At 39.4% G+C, this 22,566-nt stretch overlaps 1 protein-coding gene across 1 annotated transcript in view; it reads left to right on the top strand.

Moving 5' to 3' along the window:
- arnt2 (aryl-hydrocarbon receptor nuclear translocator 2) overlaps positions 1 to 22,566 on the top strand; it is a 59,353-nt gene that overhangs the window by 9,937 nt on the left and 26,850 nt on the right. The window contains exons 2-6 of the mRNA XM_079554707.1: positions 1,408 to 1,522; positions 2,783 to 2,830; positions 7,677 to 7,890; positions 9,472 to 9,685; positions 15,394 to 15,496. Of these exons, the coding sequence (XP_079410833.1) occupies positions 1,408 to 1,522; positions 2,783 to 2,830; positions 7,677 to 7,890; positions 9,472 to 9,685; positions 15,394 to 15,496 (694 nt within the window). The remainder of the gene's footprint in view (positions 1 to 1,407; positions 1,523 to 2,782; positions 2,831 to 7,676; positions 7,891 to 9,471; positions 9,686 to 15,393; positions 15,497 to 22,566) is intronic.

Below are 22,566 nucleotides of genomic sequence, written 5' to 3'. Positions count from 1 at the left end.
TTCTAACTTAAAATGAGACCACCATTTAGGCTATACACAATGTATTCATGTGAAGTGGGGGCTTGGAGACACCCGTTAATGATACCAGTATGGCATCGGGAAAAAAAGTTTAGGTTCTACAGGTGTAAAAGTATTGAAAGCAGGTGCCACAAAAAATATGATATCTTTACACCAAGTTTTGATGCTGTTGGCCCAGGCACAGCATTAAAGGAAGTTACTTGGTCGTTTCAGCTAAAATAAATTATACACATTTAATTTATATGGTCCTACATGACAAATATTTTAGTGTCTAGTAAGTATTGAAAAAAAACAACAGAATAGGTATTGGTATCGTAAGCCAAGTATTGTTAAAGCACTGGTATAAAAAACCTGTAGGTACCCAGCCCTATTCACCTCTGAAGACTTTCCTCATCTTTATTTGATCATTCCAGTTGTTCAGTTATTCGTTCTCATTCTTCCTTTGAAATCAAAGTGAATGACTGCACGTTCCTACCATGGATCCAATACAACCACATGTTTTGAGTTTCCACTTTTTGAGTTAGCCTCGCCTTAACCAAGTGCATTTTCTCCAGCTCAGCTTTACCCAAATCTTTAAACGTCAGGAAAGGAGTCTTTAGGTCAGTGTAAAGCTAAGACCTATGACCAAACGGATCTAAACTGATCTTTGTCCTCACGTGGTCACCGTGTTGTCGTCACTTCTTTTTTCCATTGCTTTTTGGTGGCTTTTTTGTGACGTTTTCTTTGCATTTTTGTCACATTTTCATTGCTTTTTTTGTGGCATTTTTATGGCTTGGTTGTGGTTTTGTCGCATTTCTGTGTAAGTCACATGACATAACTTTGGGGAGCTTTTTTGTTGCTCTTTTACAGCTTTCAACACCCCTTTGTCATTTTTTTGTTGCATTTTCATCTTCATTTTTCTCTCGTTTTTGTTGCTATTTAGATGCTTTTTTTTAAGAACTTTTCAAATTTGGGTAATAGCAAACTGGAGAAATTGTGCTTGGTTCAGGTGGGGGTTAAGAGGCTAGGGCACATATTTTGTTGTGTTGGTAGAAAAATATAAAGGCTAAAATTGACATCAATTTATTGGAGTTGTTTTCGTCTTTTCAACTGATGTAGAAGTTTGACCCGTGCTTTGTAAGAGTGTTGGAGAATAAAATGAAATTGTAATGTATAATTTTGGTTCATACATACTGTGAAGTTTAGCCAAAACACACAATGCCTGAGAGCCAAGGTCATGGAGACAGAGATGCCCTCAAGGCGAACTACAGCGCCATGGCACCGGTAAATGTACTTCTGAGATGAACTGACTTAGCCTTGAAAATTGGTGGTACTTTGGTTTCTTTTGGTTAAACTCAGGGTCAACCGCAAATGTAGACGTAGGTAAATGAGTATTTTTATTTTTTCCAGAGATGGCCAGTGATCTGCCCGGTGCCGTGTCCATGCCTGGAGCTGTGGGAGGAGGTCCGGTGCGGATGGGGGGAACGGTCCCAGGGCGAGGTGGGAAGAGACGTTCTGCTGCTGGGTGAGTGTGTTCTCTATACAGCGGCAGCAAATTAACAATCATAAGCTTTTAACTTTGGCGTCGGGTTTACACTCACATGAATAAATCATACAGAGGATGTGTACTCTGGGTAAACAGTGAGGCACGCACTGCTCTGAGCCTCAGGGCCTCAGCTCCGCATGGGCTGTCCTCCAGAAGTGGGTAAAGCTGTTCATGTCCAGTTTGGGATTGACTTTCCATAAAGTTTCACTGTTACCATCAAAATATGGCATTTTCCTGGAGCAAGGCCACAATGTTAATTAATATAAGCCAAACAATATACAAACTCTTAGCTGCCAAGTCGGTAATATTGGGAGTGTCCAAATCCTTTAATGTGAAAAATAAATCCTATTTGCTTTTTATTATGGAATGAGCCAGAAACCCCAGCTCTTATGACAACACAATCCCAAGCTTTGTAACACTCCTCCTAAAAACATGTACAATAGGCCATGTCGGAGGGACTGTTGGCGAAGGTGTGTGCAGTCGTAAACTGAAGCTACACACATTTCTTCTTCTTCTTCTTCTTCTTCTTCTTCTTCTTCTTCTTCTTCTTCTTCTTCTTCTTCTTCTTCTTCTTCTTCTTCTTCTGCTTCTTCTTCTTCTTCTTCTGCTTCTTCTTTTTTCTTCTCCTCCTCCTCCACCTCTTCTTCTCCTCCTCCTTCTCCTTCTTCTTCTGCTTCTTCTTTCTTCTTCTTCTGCTTCTTTTATTCTTCTTCTTCTCCTCCTTCTCCTCTTCTTCTGCTTTTTCTTCTTTTTCTCCTCCTTCTCCTCTTCTTCTACTTCTTCTTCTTCTGCTTCTTTTTATCTTCTTCTTCTCCTCCTTCTCCTCTTCTTCTGCTTTTTCTTCTTTTTCTTCTTCTTCTCTTCTTCTTCTTCTCCTCTTCGTCTTCATCTTCTTCTTCTTCGTCTTCTTCTTCGTCTTCTTCTTTGTCTTCTTCTTCTTCTTCTTTTTCCTCCTTCAAACCTTTTAATACAATACGTTTTAAAATATGACAAAGAATGCTGCTTTAGTTAAAATTGTTAGTTGTGACCCAAAATTCTAACTTGACATATCCCCCTTCTTCTTGAGCTTGTTTAAAAGCATGAACAATAAAATGCTAATATTACATCAGGATTGCTTGTCACGCGCACAGTTACAGCTCGTTTTGGTGACTAAATGACTGCTGATCCTAACACGGGGAGAGTGCCATTGCCTCTCTCTCTTCGTGCCTCTAAAGTCCTGTTTTCTGTGGTTGTCTTCAGAATGGAGTTCGACGACGAAGATGGAGAGGGCCCAAGCAAATTCTCAAGGTGAGAGCGCAAAAGAAACCGGGTACCATTGGTGTCACCTCATCAGAGAACATTAGCTCCAAGTGCACAGTGTTCAGGGTATCAGCGGGTTCAGCTCAGATGTTTACAAACCCACACAGGGCTCTGTTTACTTCCGTCTGTGAGGTTTTCTTCTGACTGCCTTTAGAGACCTTAGGTTGGAGGGGTCACAAAACCAGTCAGTATCTGATCTGACCACAATTTTCCCCAAACAGTGCAGCACATCTCCTTCATACAGTTGATCAGGCTACAGATGGCAATGTGTCATACAAGGGGGCGGGGCCTAGCCGAGCTGGAAGAAAACCTTTCATGGAAATCACAATGTTTCACTCGTTTTAGCCGTTTTCTTGTGGACTATAAACATATTTATCACACGCCAATAAAGTCAAGCCAAAATCGGGTCCATATGGATGTTTTTTCACAGCAGAAGCAAAAAATGGCAGTTGTTGCTAATGTTAGCATATGTAGCATAAAGCTAACATTAACTTCCTGGTTAGCATAGTCTGTTTTTTAAGTATTTATGGGCTGTTGAACCACTTTGCTCCTCTCCATGTCTCTGTATCTTTATTTAGCAGAAAAATATATTCATAATTCAGCGTTTGTTGAAGTAGTGGTGGAGAAATGGGAGAAAGTTCATTTTTCCCTTTGTTTGTTTTTCTCCTCAGGCTGCTTTGAACATGAGCATATAGCCTCTGGGCAATTTCAAAGATGGCGTCTGTATCTATATTGACTGGTTTCTGACCCCCCTGACCCCCAATAAAGCAAACCGGAACATTTCAAAGTGTCCTTTTATTGTAGACAGCCTGAGGCACACCTGAGCGATATTAGACAGTATCTTGATATGCCACAGCTGTGAGATGGGATGGATTCTCTGACAAAGAAGTAACACTCATTCACACAGATAAAATACAACTCTATCCAGATATGATCTTCATGTAGGAACAGGATTATGATGGCATACTTCTCATTTGCATAATGTGGGCTCAATAAATCTGCTGATACCCTGTCTGTCAATCACCCATGGCTCCGCCCACTCCCCTCAGCTGCCGCCCACTTTCGCTGCTTATTGTTTTGAGTGAATGTACGTATGAATGCATTTTTTCATTTGTGTTGTTATTTTCCAAGCTGTATCATTAAGCGCTGACCTTACATGCAAGGTTTCAGTGAAGAAGAGCACTCCCACTGGTGGTCACAGGAGGAACTGCACCACTCTGACTCTGAGGGTTTGACTCATTCACAAAGTTATTTATTGCATACTTATACGTAGGGCTGGGTACCGTTAAACGATACCAGTATGGTATTGGAAATAAAAGTTTAGAGACTAACGGTATCTGAAAAATTTAAAAGTATTGAAAGCAGGTACCAGGAAAAAAAATGCTGTTGGTCCAGGGATAGAATTAAAGGAAGTGACTTGGTTATTTCAGCTAAAAAAAAACAAAACATTCCCCCTGTTTTTTATTCATTTATTTATTCATTTATTTATTTTTACCCAATGTTTTTTGTTGTTGTTGCCCAGTGTTTCCCCCATTTTCCCAAATGTATTCCCTAATTTGTTCTTATTTTTGCCCCAATTTTCTCTTGTTTTCCCATTTTTCCCCTTAAATTGCTAATATTTTCCCTGTTTTACCAATTTTTTTCCCTTTTCCCCCATTTTTTTTTTTCGTTCAATTTTTTATTTTATTTTTTACTTCTTTTTTTTTTGTACACAATTTTTCATTATTTTTGCCACAATTGCTCCTAATTTCCCCCCATTTCCCCTCCAAATTATTCCAAAATTTTCACAAATTTCTCGACATTGGAGATGACCCCGGATATTGTAAATTTGCACATCCGGTTCTAGATGACATATATTTTAGTATAGGTATCGAAAACCAAGTATCGTTAAAGTACTGGTATCGAAAAAGAAATTACGGTGCCCAGCACTACTTGTACTTTAAGCAAAATGGTAAAAGATTGAAATTACTCATATTTTTTCAGGGTTTTAAAAGTCCTTTGAAATTAGTTAGGATTGAATATTGTCTCCACTTTCGGACACCGTTATGAGACAATAGTATCACCTTAGATCACTTTATTGACAGAAGAGGCACAGAAGTTTGCGTTGGTGTTTGTTTCACAAGGATAGGCCCAGTAATTACAGAGATATTAACCATAAAACAGGTAAAAACAGCAAACCATAGAATCCTTAACTTCAACTATGTGCTGTTTCATTAGCTTTTATCTTGATAATTTATCACTTTAACCCCTATTCTTTAAACTTATAGTCAACAGACAAAAACACATAAACTCATTTGACTGAAAGATTTTTTTTTAACATTGCGTTGCCATTTCCTGCCATTACCCACATGTTTAAATATGTATTTTTGTCATTTGTGCGTGCGTGTCGTGTTTATTTGTATTTGACAAAGCGTGTTCTGTGTTGCAGGTATGATGATGATGATCAGGGGTCGGGTGGGGATAAGGAGAGATATGCCAGGTATGAAGGACCATCTCTGGCCCTGAAGGGATCACACAGAAGGAGGGCCCTGCAGAACCCAAACCTGATCTAATGTAGAAAGAGACTAAAGTGAACCTATTTGTTTGTAATATTGCTCAACTAGATGGAAAAAGAAAACAAAAAGAAAAAACATCTGAAAAATGTCCCAAAGGTTTTGGTGGAAATACTACTTCCAAAGTAACCTGGCTAACACCAGGCTGCTGTGTGCGCTCGAATTATTTCGAACTGCGCAACAGCCTGGGGACCATGGCCAAATCTCCGGTGGATTTGGGAACCAATCACAGAGCGAGGAGGGACGGCAAGACGATGACGCGCTATTCGATATATGGAAGCTTGTAGTTTATTTACGGATAATTTAAAAAAAAGTTTATTTACGGATCCAACGTGACAGCAGCAGACACGATGGTATTTTTCGATCAAGCTTTAGACCTTGTTCTAAATAATTTAGCTCAAAAGTTTACAGCGGGTACGTCATACGTCATCTCATACGATGATACGATTGGCTGGGGCTACGTGCAGACGCATGAGACTTTTTTTTTTTTTTTTCGTATCGCCCAATAAACGACTATGGACGCTCGTAAACCACACCTCTCCTACGAGAAAATGAATTGGTGGTCCCCAGACTAAATATCACTTGTGATTTTAGTCTGGTGTTAGCCAGGCTACTTCCAAAGAGTAAATAACATAAATTTGACGAATGAACAAAGATGAATATAGATCTTCCCACGTGGTCAAGAAAGAATAAGGTTGCTTCAAATTAATACATTGCCTGACCACAAAAAATTGGATTTAGCTAACAGTTCTGATCTGGGGTTGCTGCAGTTGGTCAGGTCTAGGTTCAACAACACTATGTGTCCAAAGCTTGAGTTCAGAATGAACATCCTGAATGACCAGGTTATTCCATTGATGGATTTCTTCTTCCCAGATGACAATGCCAGGTTTCATCAGGCTCACATTGTGAAAGAGTGGTTCAGGGAGCATGCGATGGATCGGCTGCCACAGAGTGATCATCTTTAGGATGTGCTGGAAAAGGCTTAGGGCAGTGGTCACACTCTCCCGTCATTAAAGGGATATTTTAGGATTTTTGACATAGGGCCTCATTTCCTAGTTATCCAGAGTGTTGCTGATTTCTGAAGATATTTTTTTTTGTAATTCATGCAGTTCTTATATTTGAAGAGTTCCGTGGCGCTAGGCTAGTGCAAGGCTAGCGCATTTCTATGGTATCAGCTAGCTTGCATTAAAAACAGTCTGATCCGCTCCACAGTGCACCTGAGGCAAATCACTTATAACGCCAGACTAATGATATAAATGTCTGTGTAGATAGAATAATTTTTGGAATATAACTGACCTTGCATCACATGAATGATCGCATTTTGAGGGACTTTTTCTAGCAGATCCCTCCGCCGCTGCGTAGCTTATACAACCACGAAGCTGATGCTGCTCAAATATAAGTTATTTTAAATGCAAAATGGTCGACGAAGACATTTATATGGTTAGTCTGGCGTTATAAGTGATTTGCCTCAGGTGCACTGTGGAGCAGGTCAGACTGTTTTTAGTGCAGGCTAGCTGATATCGTAGAAATGCGCTAGCCTTGCACTAGCCTATCGCCACATAACTCTTCAAACAGAAGAACTGCATGAATTACCCAAAAAATATCTCCAGAAATTAGCAACACTCTGGATAACTAGGAAATGAGGCCCTACGTCAAAAATCCTGAAATATCCCTTTAATACAAGCTCTTGGTGGATCTTTTGACACTGCAGAAGCTTATTGGAACAAAGCCGCTGTAAATGTGCTATGATCAAAGCTAAAGGTTGAATGAAATATTAAGAGTGTGCAACCTTTTTTTTGGTCTGGCAGTGTATTACACTCAAGCACCACAGGTAAAAAGCACTGATTAATAAAACTACACTTCAGTTATTCTATCCTAAATAAGAGAACCATACAAATTACTGGTCTGAAGCCAATCTCTCAGGAGAAACCATTAAAGAGCTTCTCAAGAGTAAGGAGTCAGTCTGAAAGTTATTCTCCCAACGTCATTGTTCTTTGACTTCATCCATAAATCTTGTCTTTGGTCCTCAATAGTGGTCAGTTGTCAGGAAACTTAAGATATAGCGTCTCTATATGTGTAATCCATCTAAGTCGATCATTTTAAGCTAATTTCCAAAAGCTGTCACTTTGATGTGCTACTTCCTCATCTCACGCACCCTTGTCGAGAATCTCAGCAAAGCCAGTTTTGAGCCTCTGACTTTTCATTCATAACCAGAACTCACGATCTCCTCTGGTTGCCTCGGTACGTTTTCTTGTCTGATTGAGGTTTCCCCCTGTGGGCAGAGAAAACCACAGTGAGATCGAGCGTCGCCGGAGGAACAAAATGACCCAATACATCACAGAGCTGTCCGACATGGTGCCCACCTGCAGCGCTCTGGCCCGCAAACCCGACAAACTGACCATCCTGCGCATGGCCGTGTCCCACATGAAGTCCATGAGGGGAACGGGGAACACCTCCACGGACGGGGCGTACAAACCGTCTTTCCTCACAGAGCAGGTACGGGGAATATGTACATTCTCTTTAAAGGGACTAGATGCAAGTTGGTCATTTTTGTACTCATTACTGCCACCTCAGGTCTTACGTGTAACTGCAGGTTCTTTATGAAGCCCGAAGTAACACGTTTTTTGAGTGACAGTGCAGGATTTTAGAGGCAGTTGTGGTGAATAGGTCTGAGGGGGAGGAAAATACTTTCTTTTAACATTTTTAAACTCCGTGTAGTCCCTTTAAAGGTCTATATCAAGCAAAATCGGCCTTTAGGAGCTTTTAAGCATGTTAATACAGTGTTTTTTTCCTGGCATTAATAAGCAATAAAAGTCATTAACCTCTTAACCCAGACCTTTACGTAGCACATTTTCTCCAGTTAATTTTCTCCCAAATCTAAGGCCAGTCTAACACCTCATTTGAAAGCTAAGACCTACTAATCTAAACTTTTTGTCATATGGTTGCCTCATTGATGTCACTTTTTTCCACATTTTCTGATGCTTCTTTTGTTTTGCTTGCTTCTTTTTTTTGTCGCTTTTGTTGCATTGCTGTTGCTTTGACACATTTAGTTGCATTTTTGTTTAATTTTTGGTTGCGTCTTGGTCATGTTTTTGTTGCTTTTTTGTTATGTTTTTTGCTGTATTTTTGCCTCTTTTTTGTCAAGGTGTTGCTACGTTTTTAACACAACTTACAGATCGTGGACGGCAGGGAACTGGTAAAAAGCCTTAGGCCAAATTGAAGGTCATTAAAAAGCATTAAATCAGATTCAAACTGACATTAAATCTAAATCTGACAAAATCTTTTGCTCGAAAGTTTCCTGTTGTGTCCAGTTTAGTTATGAACATAAACATTCCCCCTTATTCCCCTGTTTGATTGGATGTTTACAAATCCTATGAAATGAAATATGCCAAGATTGTTTACATTTGTGGCATTAAGAATATAGTATTTAGGCATTAAAGTGGCATCAAAAGCATTACATTTGACTTGCTGCCACCTGTAGAAACCCTGTAATGTGTCATATTCTCATGGAAAACATAAATGGAGCGGTGTTTTTTTTCAGCTGCACATCCCACACTCTGTTCAATGTGCTCGCGACATTTCTGATACATAATGTGGTGTTCGGGAATCAAAAACTTCTACTGTCTACGTTGTATTAAAAGCCCAAGGGCAAAGATTTTAAACACATTGGAATAAAAGGGAGTTCTAGAAAATGCAAATAGTGAATTTTGAACAAATTCTTTTGAATGAATTATTATTATTTTAGTTATTATTTTTGTAATATAATGGCCTCTGCACAAGTAGCATCATAACCCGTCTCCATGGGGTCTTATTTTGTTTACAACCTGCTGGATTTTGGACATTTTATTTTTAAATGCACCTGGGTTTTGTTTAAAAAGTTTGAAAAAATTTAATTGCAAGAATACAAATTACAATTGCATAATCTTGCAAAACTGCAGAGTCCTCGCAGAAATCAATCAAATTCAACAAAATCGTTTTAGGAGTGTAATATTCACAGAGAAAACAGAATCTGTCAATCCCATGTAAAGCTAAAAGGGTATAAAAACAGTATTAACACCCCTGTCTGGATGTGTGCAGGAGCTGAAGCACCTCATCCTGGAGGCGGCGGACGGCTTTCTGTTCGTGGTGGCGGCGGAGACCGGCAGAGTCATCTACGTGTCCGACTCGGTGACGCCCGTCCTGAACCATCCGCAGGCCGAGTGGTTCGGGAGCACGCTGTACGAGCAGGTCCACCCCGACGACGTGGACAAGCTGAGGGAGCAGCTCAGCACCTCGGAGAACTCCATGACAGGTGCTCACAACTCAGCCTCAGCACCTCTGTTCACAAGCTTACTGAAACTGTTAGCGACGGTTCACAGTGACCCTAAAAAGTGACCCTGAAACCTGTGAAATGTGCCAATAAACTCATCCCTGTTAAGAATCTGGATGAAAATTCATTTTCTCTTGTCTTACAATTCACTCCCTCTTTTCATTGTTCGTAAACAAACAAAAACATATCAGATAAACTTTTTGGTTTCTTTTTAAAAGACACTAGGTTGAAACAAACAAGAGCTGTTTAATTACCTTACGCGTTTCGACAGACAAGGAACTACTTCCGTCTTCGTCAGAGGCGTCTCCCGACGTGCATGATGCGTCTCTTATTGGGATGTTGTTCTTCCCAGGCGTGGCCACACTGACATAAGCATTAGCTTATGTCAGTGTGGCCACGCCTGGTAATTGAACAGCTTTTGTTTGTTTCAACCTAGTGTCTTTTAAAAAGAAACCAAAAAGTGTATTACTCAAGAAGACACAATGAATGTAATAAAATAAAAACATATCAGGTTTAGGGCCTCAAAGGGATATTTCAGGATTTTTGACATAGGGCCTCAGTTCCTAGTTATCCAGGGTGTTGCTGATTTCTGGATATACTGTATATTTTCTTTCTTTATTTCTTAGTGCTAGGCTAGTGCATGTCTATGGTAACTAGTAGCCTAGTGCACCTGAGGCAAATCACTTATAACACCAGACTACCAATATAAATGTCTATGTTTTTGAAATATACCTGTCCTCGCATCACATGAATCACAGCATTTTGAGGGACTATTTTCTAGCAGATCAGTCCTCCTCTGCGTAGCTTGCAACCACGAAGCTGATGCTGCTCAAATATAATTATGGTTATAATTGTTCTATCGACACAGACATTTATATGGTTAGTCTGCCGTTATAAGTGATTTGCCTCAGGTGCACTGTGCTTGGGTCAGACTGTTTTTAATGCAGGCTACTAGTTACCATAGACATGCACTAGCCTAGCGCCACTAAACTCTTCAAATATAAGAACTGCATAAATAAATAAAAATACATCTCCATAAATCAACAACACTCTGGATAACTAGGAAATGAGGCCCTATGTCAAAAATCCTGAAATATTGATTTAAAGGCTCTTTATGAACAATGAAAGAGGAAGTGAGTAAATTGAATTGTGAGCTGTGACCCAAAATCAATTCCAAATTTCCGAACATATTACTAACTTTCTCAATTTTTAAAGGGATGAGTTTGTGGGCCACCTTTCAATGTTCAGTTTTAGGGTCACTGTCACAATGATGCTAGAAAAGCCTGCAAGCTCATGAAAGTGATTAAACTGATTCAAATACTTGGTTGCGTAGCATTTCCCCCACAATTATCTGAATTTACAATGTGCTACTGGAGGACAGAACTAATATTGTTAAACTACAACAAAATTAAAAGTCAGGTGTAGGGCCTTTAAATCAATGAAATACATATTTTGGGGGTGTTTTGATGGCAAAAATTGAAAGTGATAAACCTCAGCTCACTCTGCTCTGTCATATGTAGATAGTTGCCTCTTCTGAGCTTCACTGTGTACAAAGAATATATAGGTATTATATGTCTGAACTGCTTGGAAACCTGCTTTATTCCTGTACTTCATCCAAAAGGCCTCTCATCCTCTCTGTATACACTAGAGGGCAGTATTGTGTCATACACAGCAGCGTCAGGAACTACTCAATAAACTCACAGTGGATGGTTGCTCAGGTTCTTTTCCATTGTGTGATTCCAGCTAAACTCTATTAGATATTGATTAGCTTATTCCTTCTGTGACTCGTTTTATACATGGTTAAATCTTATGTATAGACAGATTACTTGTTGTTTTCAGAGGACATTATCAATCTTTGCAACTTTCTTATATAAAAGCTATTTCAATTCAAATGCACTTACCGGTAATTGTGTAGTATCTCAATATAAAACGACTCTACTCGCGTGTTTATTGACCACAAAACTCTTTACCCAGAGTGATCTTCAGATCACCAGGCCGAATAACACGGTGTCACAGACGCTTGTTTGTCTCGGACTTTCTGACGCAGTGAAAACATTTGTGACGGCTGGATTTCTCGGACGGAGCAGAGCGTGTTTATCGGGGCTGTAAAGAATGCGTGGGGAGTGCGGAGAGGGCCGCGTGCCGTCAGCTGCCGGTGCCGAGCTCAACATTATCACGCTAAAGAGGCTGCTTCCCATCAGTGTGGTGCAGAAAAACTCCGATGTGCACATTCCACTGGAGGAAAACATCGCCCCCCCCTCACACTCTCACACTCACATCTGAAGACGCCGCCGCCAGAACACAGAGCACATCACTCACTTTTATTAGAAGCTTGTTTTTTGCCACTAAAATGTACTTTTATCTGTGTCCATCGCAGCTGATGGAAGTCAAATTTGCAATATGAGATGACAGTTTACTGCATTTCAGCTTCAAAATGTCACCGTGTCTTCGCTGTTCTTGCTTGAGATCAATCAATGTGGGTTCTCCGCGCTACAAAAGTATAATGCAGTTTTTCTGTTTTGACACATACATTTTTCCATCATCTTCGCATGCTCCTTTCTTTTCAACCCACTCGCACAGCTTGGATTAACCTTTGCTGTGAAACTGCTTTGTTGTGAAACTGCTTTGTTTGCATTTTCTAACTATCAAAGTAAGATAAGTGATACGGATGTGTTTGTTTGGGGAACTGTGTGCAAGCCATGAGTTATGTTCAAGGTTTGGACCTAAGAGTCTTGTTTTTGACTGATAAGTTCAATCCATTGGTGGCTTTGTCTTATTCATCAAGAAAAAACTCTAAGGGAACCTATGTAATTTAACCTCTTAACCCCCACATGAACCAAGCACATTTTCTCCAGCTTGGCTTTAATAAAAATGGCAAAAGAGTGACAAAAATGTGCCGGAATAAATAAATAAAAAAAAAAGGTACAAAAACACACTAAAGCGTGACAAAACCATTTTAAAAATGTGACAGAAAAGTAGCAACAACGCAACAAAAGAATTATAGAACTTAGTTATAATTCTCTACTTTTACTCCTTCTTCTTCTGCTTCTTCTTCTTCTCCTCCTCCTCCTCTTTCTTCTTCTGCTTCTTCTTCTACTCCTCCTCCACCTCCTTCTTCTTCTCCTCCTCCTTCTTCTTCTTCTTCCTCCCGCTTCTTCTGCTTCTTCTTCTTCTCCTCCTCCTCTTCTTCTTCCTCTTCTTCTTCTTCCTCTTCTTCTTCTTCTGCTTCGTATCCTCCTCCTCCTTCTTCTTCTTCTCCTTCTTCTTCTGCCTCTTCTTCTTCTTCTTCTACTCCTCCTCCTCTTTCTTCTTCTTCTGCTTCTTCTCCTCCTCCTCCACATCCTTCTTCTTCTCCTCCTTCTTCTTCTCCTCGTCCTCCTCCTTCTTCTTCTTCTTCTTTTTCTGCTTCTTCTTCTACTCCTCCTCCTTCTCCTTCTTACTCTTCCTCCTCCTCCTTCTCCTTCTTCCTCCTCATCCTTCTTCTTCTTTCTCTTCCTCCTTCTTCTTCTCCTTCTCCTTCCTCCTCCTCCTCATCCTCCTTCTTCTTCTTCTTCTTCTTTGGTGGTCAGAAACAAAGTAAAAGTACAGTACGTAAGTAGATTTTTTGAGGATCTGTACTTTACTTGAATAGTATGTGTGTTGAGAAGCTAACACTTTTACTCCACTACATTTGAAAGAAACATAGTACTTTCTACTCTGCTACATCTCTACTAAAGCTCCCAAAGTATAAAGACAAAGTTGGCCCATTAATGCACATGCCCATTAATGCCTTTTAATGCACACTCCAGAACACTAGGCGGTGCTGTGCTATCGTACTGTCAATGCCAATAACTCAGAACAAGATGTTTCCTCCTGTCCTGTTGCCGTACAGGTGATTAACTTGGGCACAATCTTCATGTTTTTGTTTAATCACAAATACTTATTTAAAATTATGTGGACCCTTTACTTTGAACGGTGAATACTTTCACTTGAGGGATATTTTGACTAAGCAAGTTTTACTATTGTAATATCTGACTAGTAGTATCTTTTCCTCATGTAACAAAATCCAATATCTTGAACTCATTTGAGACGCTGTGTTAAATCTACCTCTGCCGTACGAGACTTTGTTCAGCCTTGATAAAAGTAAAGCTCTGTCCTTGTTGTGGCTGACTTCACATCTGGAGCGATTTGGATGTGATGCCCCTCAGACATGTGAGGACAGTGAGAGCCTCAGGAAGTCACACTGAGAATGTTTGTGTCGTCCACCTGCTCCGCATGTTCTGTACATGAGCATGATGAGGCAAACATCAGGCCACATGTGTCCGTCACCTTTAACCTGAGAGAACAGCGGCACAGCTGTCAGAGGCTTCAGGAGGAGGACAAGTGTTTAAGGTTGTCAGTGGTGGAAAAGTACACTTTCTTTTTTTTAAATTGGACACATCATGCAAAATCGACTTTTTTATGATATTCCATTGTCAAAGGCAGACATGGAGAAGTATTTCACTGCATTCACACTGCATACACACAGTAATCCTCGGGGTTAACCTCTTAACCCCCACCTGAACCAAGCACATTTTCTCCAGTTTGGCTTTACCCAAATCTAAAAGCTTCTTCAAAATAGCGACAATAAAAAGAAGAAAAGGAAGACAAAAAAAAATGAACAAAAAAGATTGAAGTTCAACAAAAAAGCCACAAAAACAACCTTAAAGGAACTATACGTCTAAAAATGTTAAAACTAAAAGTATTTTCCTCCCCTTTGGTGTTCCAGCCATGTCCTAATGTGTAGAATGAGCCCAATATGAGCTTGTTATAGAAGGTGAAGTTACACGTATTGCCTGAGGTGGCAGTAGTGGGTATAAAATGGCAAACTTGTGTCTAGCCCCTTAAAAGTGGCAAAAATGTGATGAAAACGCAAGAAAAAAGCAACCAAAAAGTTAGATAAATAAAAAGGTGACAAACAACACGGCACCAACGCACGGAAAAATATCAGTTTTGTAGGAATTACCTTTCAAATCAGGGTTAACCCTGTGGCCTAGAGTCTATAAGCTCCAGAAGCTTTAGATTTGGATAAAGCCTTAGCTGCTTCTTCTACTTCTTCTACTGCATCAGTCAGCACTTCGTTCTTTACCTCCTGGACACATTTTGTGTCATTTTTAAACTTATATTGGTTCTGATTGAGCTGTTCTTGAGCTCAGAGTGTCTTTATCGAGCTGTAAACCACGCTGTAAATGAAAACGGAAAGTCTTTTTTTTAGTACCAGTATGTTTTTTTTCTTCTTCACATAGTGTAATCCTAATTTCGATTAATTACACAGCCCTATCGTCATGCTAGCTATTTTTAACTCGTCATTGTTACATTTTCATTAATAAAAAGGTGGGTCAACGTAATGATATCGTTCTGCTCAACACTGATTTATGCTATTGTATTGTCTGTTGTTAAGATTCAGTTCCACATTTTGCTAAGCATAGGCCTAAACTGTTGGATTAGTGACGACTGTGTTTTGTATCAACTGCGTAATAACAGCCTTTGCCGATTGATAGTGACCATTCTCCGATTTAATCATGCATTGTCACTCCTAGATCTTCCTTTGTTGCTTTGCTCTTCCTGTGACGACATTGAGAACATTAAGGTTTCCGTGCAGCCCTTTGCTGTCGGTCAAAAGAGATTTTCTGACACGGCTCCTTCTAAATCTGTGTTCTCTGTGTGTGCAGGCCGGATCCTGGACCTGAAGACTGGGACGGTGAAGAAGGAGGGCCAGCAGTCGTCCATGAGGATGTGCATGGGCTCCCGCCGCTCCTTCATCTGCCGCATGAGGTGGGCCCCACACTGTCCTCCCACCGCCCAACATTACAGGGGGTGACAAGCCTGATTGTGCCTATTACTGCAATTGAAATGCCACCAGTGAGCATTGTCTAAAGCCACTTTGCGGACAATGAATAAATATGTGCTGCTGCTGTGCCACAGGGGCAACTAAACTGTCAAAGTGATTCCAAATGTGCTCAGCCAGATACAGGGAATTACATTATTTTTGCAGTAGATTATCTAAATAAAACATTTGGTAGAGGAGCTAATGTTTTTAAACCTCATGTTTGGCTATAGATACAGACGGCATCTCTGGATTCAGCCGTATATATGGTCATGCTTGAAGCAACCAGAGGAGGAAAACAAAGAGAGGAAAAGAACTACTCTTTCACCAATTACTCCAAAACTGCTATAACAAATGCTGAATTATGAATATTTTTTCCAACTTAGAGGTGCATTAGGCAATTTTTTATGTGAAAAAAGGCAATATTTGTGGGCATTTAACCTTGTAGGGACCCAGTGGCTGCATGAGTGGTTTACATGGTGCCTTTACTCTCAATCACAGTGGTCTCTAATATGCTCCGGGATCAATTGTGTGGAACGTTTTCACTGCTGTCGGACCTTCTCACCAGAAAACCTTCCAAACTATTGATCCTGGAGTGTTGTAGAGACCACCGTGATCAAAAGTAAAGGCACCATGCTGAACACTCATACAGCCACTGGGTCACTACAAGGTCAAATATCGCCTTTTTTCACATAAAAAGTTGCATAATTCACCTTAAAACTTAAAGGGGCTAGATGCAAGTTGGCCATTTTATGCTCACTACTGCCACCTCAGGTCATACGTGTAACTGCACCTTCTACATTAAGCTTGTGCATGACGACACTTCGGACCCGAAGAGTGACAGTGCAGGATTTTAGAGGCAGTTGTGGTGAACAGGTCTGAACTCTACACATTAGGACATCGCTGGAACATGTAGGGGTAAGAAAATGCATAATTTTAACATTTTTAATACAGTCCCTTTAAGTACAAACCAACTTTTTTCTGCTGATAAACTGTATATATGATGATTTCAGAGTATATTTTGCACATATAGAGGCTAAAACTGCATAAAACCGTGTGTGCACTGACCCCTTATGGCTAAAAAGTATGAAATTTTGATCTTGTGAACCTCCACTTTTTTTGTAAAAAGACCTGATTTCGACTTGACTCTATTTGCATTTGCTTAATATGTTTATAAGCTGCATCTAAAAATAGTGTAAAATTGTGATCCCCACATCAAGCTTCTTTCCCCTCAGCTAGGCCACGCCCCCTCTTATGGCACGATGCCGTCTGTACCAACAAGCTCTTTAGAAAGTTGTGATGTCAAGTAGGGATGGGACGATAATGAAATTTGGGGTCACGATTATCTTGGTTAAAATAATTGTGATTACTGATATTATCATGATATTTGCCTCATTGAAATCACTGAAAGTGCAAAAATAATGGGGATTGGGCAATTACATACATATATTGTTTATTATTGAGCTGGAATGTCCCGCTACTCTGCAAAGAAAGTTTGATTTTAGTGATGATTTGTCCAATTTTTATCCAATTATACCTTTAGTTATTTAGTATTTGTCTTGACCCAAACAAATTGCTTACAATTTTTGAATGTAATGGATTGCACTGTGTTAAAACCTGAATCTTTTACAACATATTGTGATAATATTCTCGCAATGTGAAAAGCATTTGTTGTTGAATTTGCCTATTTGTTGCTTAGCTTTAGTATTTGAGTAATTATAAATTCGTGGAGCGTTTTTGGTGTTTGATTGAAAAAGAAAAGAGAGGAGGGAGAGTAGGAGGGGGCGATGCCAGGCGCTCGGAGTGACAGGCGCTTTGTTCCCTCCTCAGAGCAGAGTGCCATTAGTCCTCACTGGAGTGCTATTATCTGCACTATTACATAAAGCTCCGGGAGCACGGACTGTTGTGACCAGGTCTGAGTGAAGTGTGCGAGGTACGTGACAATGTGGGCAGCCATCAGGAAGACAGGGAGCAGCCAAATGCACTCTAACCGCACACTTTAGGTCCTTTCGACACCAAAAAAATCCAACATTCAAAGAGAAGAGATTGCTTTTTAAGGCATGCACAATGTATGGAAATAAAATATTGCGATAATTTATGTGTCATCAAACTCAGAAAATACTGAATGAGGACTGGCTGACCAAACACTTTTGCAGCAGTAATGTGGCCCTCTACATTTTTTTGAGATAGGATGAATAAAAACCATTGGAGAATAAAATCCGGCCTTTACATACTCTAAATACCAAAAGTAATAAACACTCAAATCTTTTCATCCGTGACATGTGAATAACAGATACCATCTGATACCAAGTACCCTTTGCCTTTTGGTTCAAATTTACTTTGGTATGGAAACATGATCCGCTTCAAATCCAGTTCAGATGTGAGCTTATGTTGTTATTATACTTTTTTACACTACTTTTTTGTAATCTTTGAACATTACACACAACATTACTCAAAGACATAATATAAACAGAAGTACAGGGAGAGGCAGGAGGCCTTCACCTTGATAACGGCTTTACAGGATATCTCTGAACCATAGATGATGAGATATCCAGTCTTCCTTTCAGCCCCACTCTTAGTAATGATCCCGATTGGTTTGTGAAGTTAACATGGCTGTTTTTTTTATTGTTTTTTTTATTATTTATTCAACATAAAAGCACAAGATACACTTATAGGTAGTGCACCAACCCAAAAAACCCTCCCTCCCTCCCTCCACCCCCATTTACACTCATTCTCACTCATTCACACTCATTCACACAAAAGGGCTGTTACCTACAGTACAGTACTCAGGCTCCCACAGTATACATCACTGCAGTCAGTAAAGAAACAAAGTTCGTGGCACAGGAACTGTGTGTGTTGCTGGTCCATTGACAGCACCATTTTCATTAACTACAAATTCATGCATAATTGTTTTAATTTTATTTTAGGTACTTTTTTTGTCTATTTTATTTTTGCTATTTTTTATTTTATTTATTTATTTATTTATTTATTTTATATATATTTTTTTTAAATATAGGACATTATCTTCACCAGACCAGGTCTATAGGGTTCTTAAAACCAGGTTCAGTCCAGATCATGTCCAGGTCGGGCTCAGCAACACACACTTTCATTTATATACACTCAAATTAGGAAAACAACAGATTTCATATAATCTAATCAAAATTACACTTTCAAAATAAGCATTTGAGACCATCCCATCTACTTTTGTGTTTTTTGGCATCATTATCTGTTTCAACCATTATACTTTTCTAAAGTTACGAAATTCTGAATAAATGTTTTAAAGAAAGTAATATTAAGTGAATATCTATTTTTGGCCTTAAAAATAAACCTTTTACCGAGTACAATCATTAAATTAACTAAATTATGACAGTCAAAGAATTCTCCTAATGTAACAGAAACCACATCAAGCTTCATAAACAAACCAATCCTTAAACACATTTTTTCAACTTCTACCCAAAACAAAGACACAATATGACAATACCAAAACAAATGCAGGGTAGATTCGGACTCGTGACCACAAAAACGACAAACATCTGATTCTATCATATTCCACAGTTTTAACATTTTACCCGTGGGTAAGAAGTTATAAATAATTTTAATTTGAAAGTAACGATTTTGCACATCGATAGTAGTTTTGTAGATTAATTTGCATATTGCGTCCCATGGCAACGGGGAGTCAAAGTAGTCCTCCCATTTTCCACATGTGCTATATGGGGCAGCCTTCAGAGATTTCTTTATTAAATAAAAATTGTATATTTTTCTATTTATTTTTGTTCCTTTTTGCCAACTAGAGTTTCTTATTGGAGGTTTACAGACAGATAATTTAGTAGTTCCATAATTAATTACTTGCTTCCATTTTTTTCCAATTACTCCTGTTAGTTGATTAAATGAAAAGCTGGAACAGGCATCGCCATAAGTAGTTCTGAATGCATCATACTCCATGATCTTACCGTTCTCATTGATAATGTCATTGACAAAAATGATTCCTCTTTCAAACATATTAACATGGCTGTTTCCTTTAAAGGGCATAAAGGTGGGCAGCCCCGCCCTCACAGGGCGGGCGGACCGGCTACAAGCCTCCACAGAGCTCCACAGCATGTCAATCATAGATTTAGGCTTCCACTTTTTATTTCTAATATACAAAATCCAGCGTGGTTAAACATATGACACATACCTCAGCATTGTCACATGGGTCATAACAATTTTTAGAGGAAGAAAAACTCTTTGGAACCAGGCTATTAAGCAGCTTGGATGAGTCCCAAAGCCACATAGAAATCCTTTTTTACCAAGAGTCTTATGGAGTCTTATGGAGCTATGGTGGGGTTCAAGTCGGCTTGTTTCTCTTCCCAACATCCAAGGGAAATCGAAAAAGAACACGCGCAGCATTAAAGTGAGCTGCAGTTGTGGACAGATGTGGGGGGAAAAAACACGTTGGTGAACTGGAAGTGGTTTCTCCACTAGAGTGGGTCTTACATTTACCCACATACGGGAGGTTCAGCGAGGGCATACTGCTGTTGACACCCTGGGCACCCACACCCACCATAAGGGGAGGGCTGAGGCTGGGCTTGTTTTCTCACGGAAGCCCTTTTTTAAGTGTGCAGCTGCACGACTGATCACAGCCCGATCGCAATTTGTCGAAATTGCAACCATCAAAGGCTACATTTCCATATTGTTTGGACAATGTTCAGTCTTGATGTCCCTCCTGATGGCTCCCCTCTTGCTGTGGGAGGAACATCTCTGAAACAATGTGCGATGGCAGCACTCACTGGAGCTGTGATGGACGTGTGGAAAACAGGAAACCAGCGAATTGAAAACACACTGGTCTGAACACTGAGATGCTTCCAGACACAAAGGATGGAAACATGAAACTCATTTACACAGGCGAGATTCAGTCTCAGTTTCAGTTTATTAATTAATTAATTAATTATGCACAAAAGATTTACATTCAGTTAAGTATACTTCTTCATAGCATAACACAAAATGACCAAAAAGGTATAGGCTGAAGCTAATGCTTATTTCGCCTACCTTTGTTTTTTTTAAACTTATAGCACCTGTTTTGGTTAACTTTCTAACAAAACATCAGACATTCAAAAGGATTTTTTTTTTTTAAGTAAGTTGACACAGTCTTAAACAAACTAGTAAACAGAATTAAGGTATTTTTCAAGTATAATACTTTTATACATTCTCTTGAGGTGAAAGAGAGAGGGCACACAAGTTTAGTTTTTACTTTGAGCATCATTGTTATTGTATACAAGTCTACTAAATCATAGAATTTCAATGTTTGCAGGTTTATGAATAGGGAATGGGTTGGTTGGTTGGTTGTAAGTTGAGAATGTGATGAGTCTTATTGCCTTTTTTTGTAGGGTGATTTTTTGTGTGTGTTTGATTTATAGGTATTTCCCCAAATTTCTAAACAATAAGTGATATATGGCATGATTAATGAGTTATATATAAGAATTAAGCTCTCTTTGCTTAAATTATATGTGGATTTATATAATATCGCTATTGCTTTTGATAATTTCACTCTGATATTTTTAATCTGCGACTTCCAATTTTAGATCATGATCAATTATAACTGAAGAAATGTGTTTTCATAAACTCGTTCTAAAGGCAGATTAATCCCAATGTAATGAAATTGCAAGTCAACAGGTCGCAATCACCAAATCACAAAGGCTGCAGAGAACGGACTTTACATGCGTGTGATTCCTATTTTAGATTTGGAGTTTATTGACTTTTCTCAAATGTAAATGCTTCTCAAAATGTGCACTGCGAACTAAGGAAGTCACTACAACAGTTTAACTTTATTGATGTATTTGAAGAGTAACAGTAATTTGATATAAACCAGATTGATTTCACAGTTACCAATGTAAAAGGGGAAAGTCTAGGTCTTCGGAGAGATGAGCCGCTCACAGTTATTTTATCGGTATTTTTCAACTGCGAAAATATGTAACAACATAAATGCGTCTATTTTATCGAGTGAAATGTTACGGGATGTCACTTTAAATTATTTGGGGGAAAGGACGAACTTTTGATGCAGCATTTGTTGATTGGATCACTTCGTTTTAGGCCATCACAGCCTATTCTCAAAACAACAAACCACAAATCCATTAAATGTTTAGTTTTGTAGCTCTGTAGCTGCATACCTCGTGTTTTTCCGTCGTTGCCGCGTTGTTAATTAGTATCAATAAAAGTGCAAATTATACACCCGCTTTCTCACGGCAGAGCTGCCTTGTGATTGGCCCATTTGATCCAAGCTTCTGGTGGTTTGGTTTTCAAACAGCTTCTCGTGTGTTTGTGAGCTCTCAAACGCCACGAGAAGCCTCAATCTGGAGAGGCTCCCGTTGAAATCGTTTGTGACTTTTTACAGAAGGATTTGCTGCTGATGGGTTCAAACGCGATTGCTTGTTCCAATTACAGCAAAGGATTTAACAATTACAACGTTAACAAGAAACCTGTGTGTAGTTTGTAGCATATTTGATGTTATATCAGCATCATCCTGTTGTTAATTTCTTCAGAGAAAAGTGCTTTTTGATGTAAAATCACCTACACACGGCAACACTGGCACATGAGCCGCCCGAACTAGTTATGTACCGATCTGATACTGATTTTGGAGCCGATCCTGGAAAAATACCACATCCAAATATCCTTTAATGAACCTGTTTTAGCTCTAAACATTGTAAAAACACAACTAAAACCAACTAAAACCAACTTAAAGCAGCACTAAGTAACTCATACCTCTAGAGGCCATAAGCGCCACTGCAGGTGTCGTAGCATGTTGTGTTTTTTTTTTTACTCATTAATTGTCCGTGAGAGTAAATACTACTCTGACAGAAAAAAACAAAGGGAGAGAGGGATATTGTACATCCAATTACACACTGAAGATAGTTTTTTTCACTGAAACTTGGCTGTAAATGCTGTTTAAGTGGTGCTAGCCCACAGTTAGCTTTGCCTGTTAGCCTGTTAGCTTCTTCTTCATGATTCCATTAGTGTGTATTGGTGGCTCCGACCCGGTGCAGAG

This window comes from Gobius niger, assembly GCF_951799975.1.
Source record: "Gobius niger genome assembly, chromosome: 4".
Taxonomy (NCBI): domain Eukaryota; kingdom Metazoa; phylum Chordata; class Actinopteri; order Gobiiformes; family Gobiidae; genus Gobius; species Gobius niger.
This window is presented reverse-complemented; position numbering and strand designations above follow the sequence as displayed.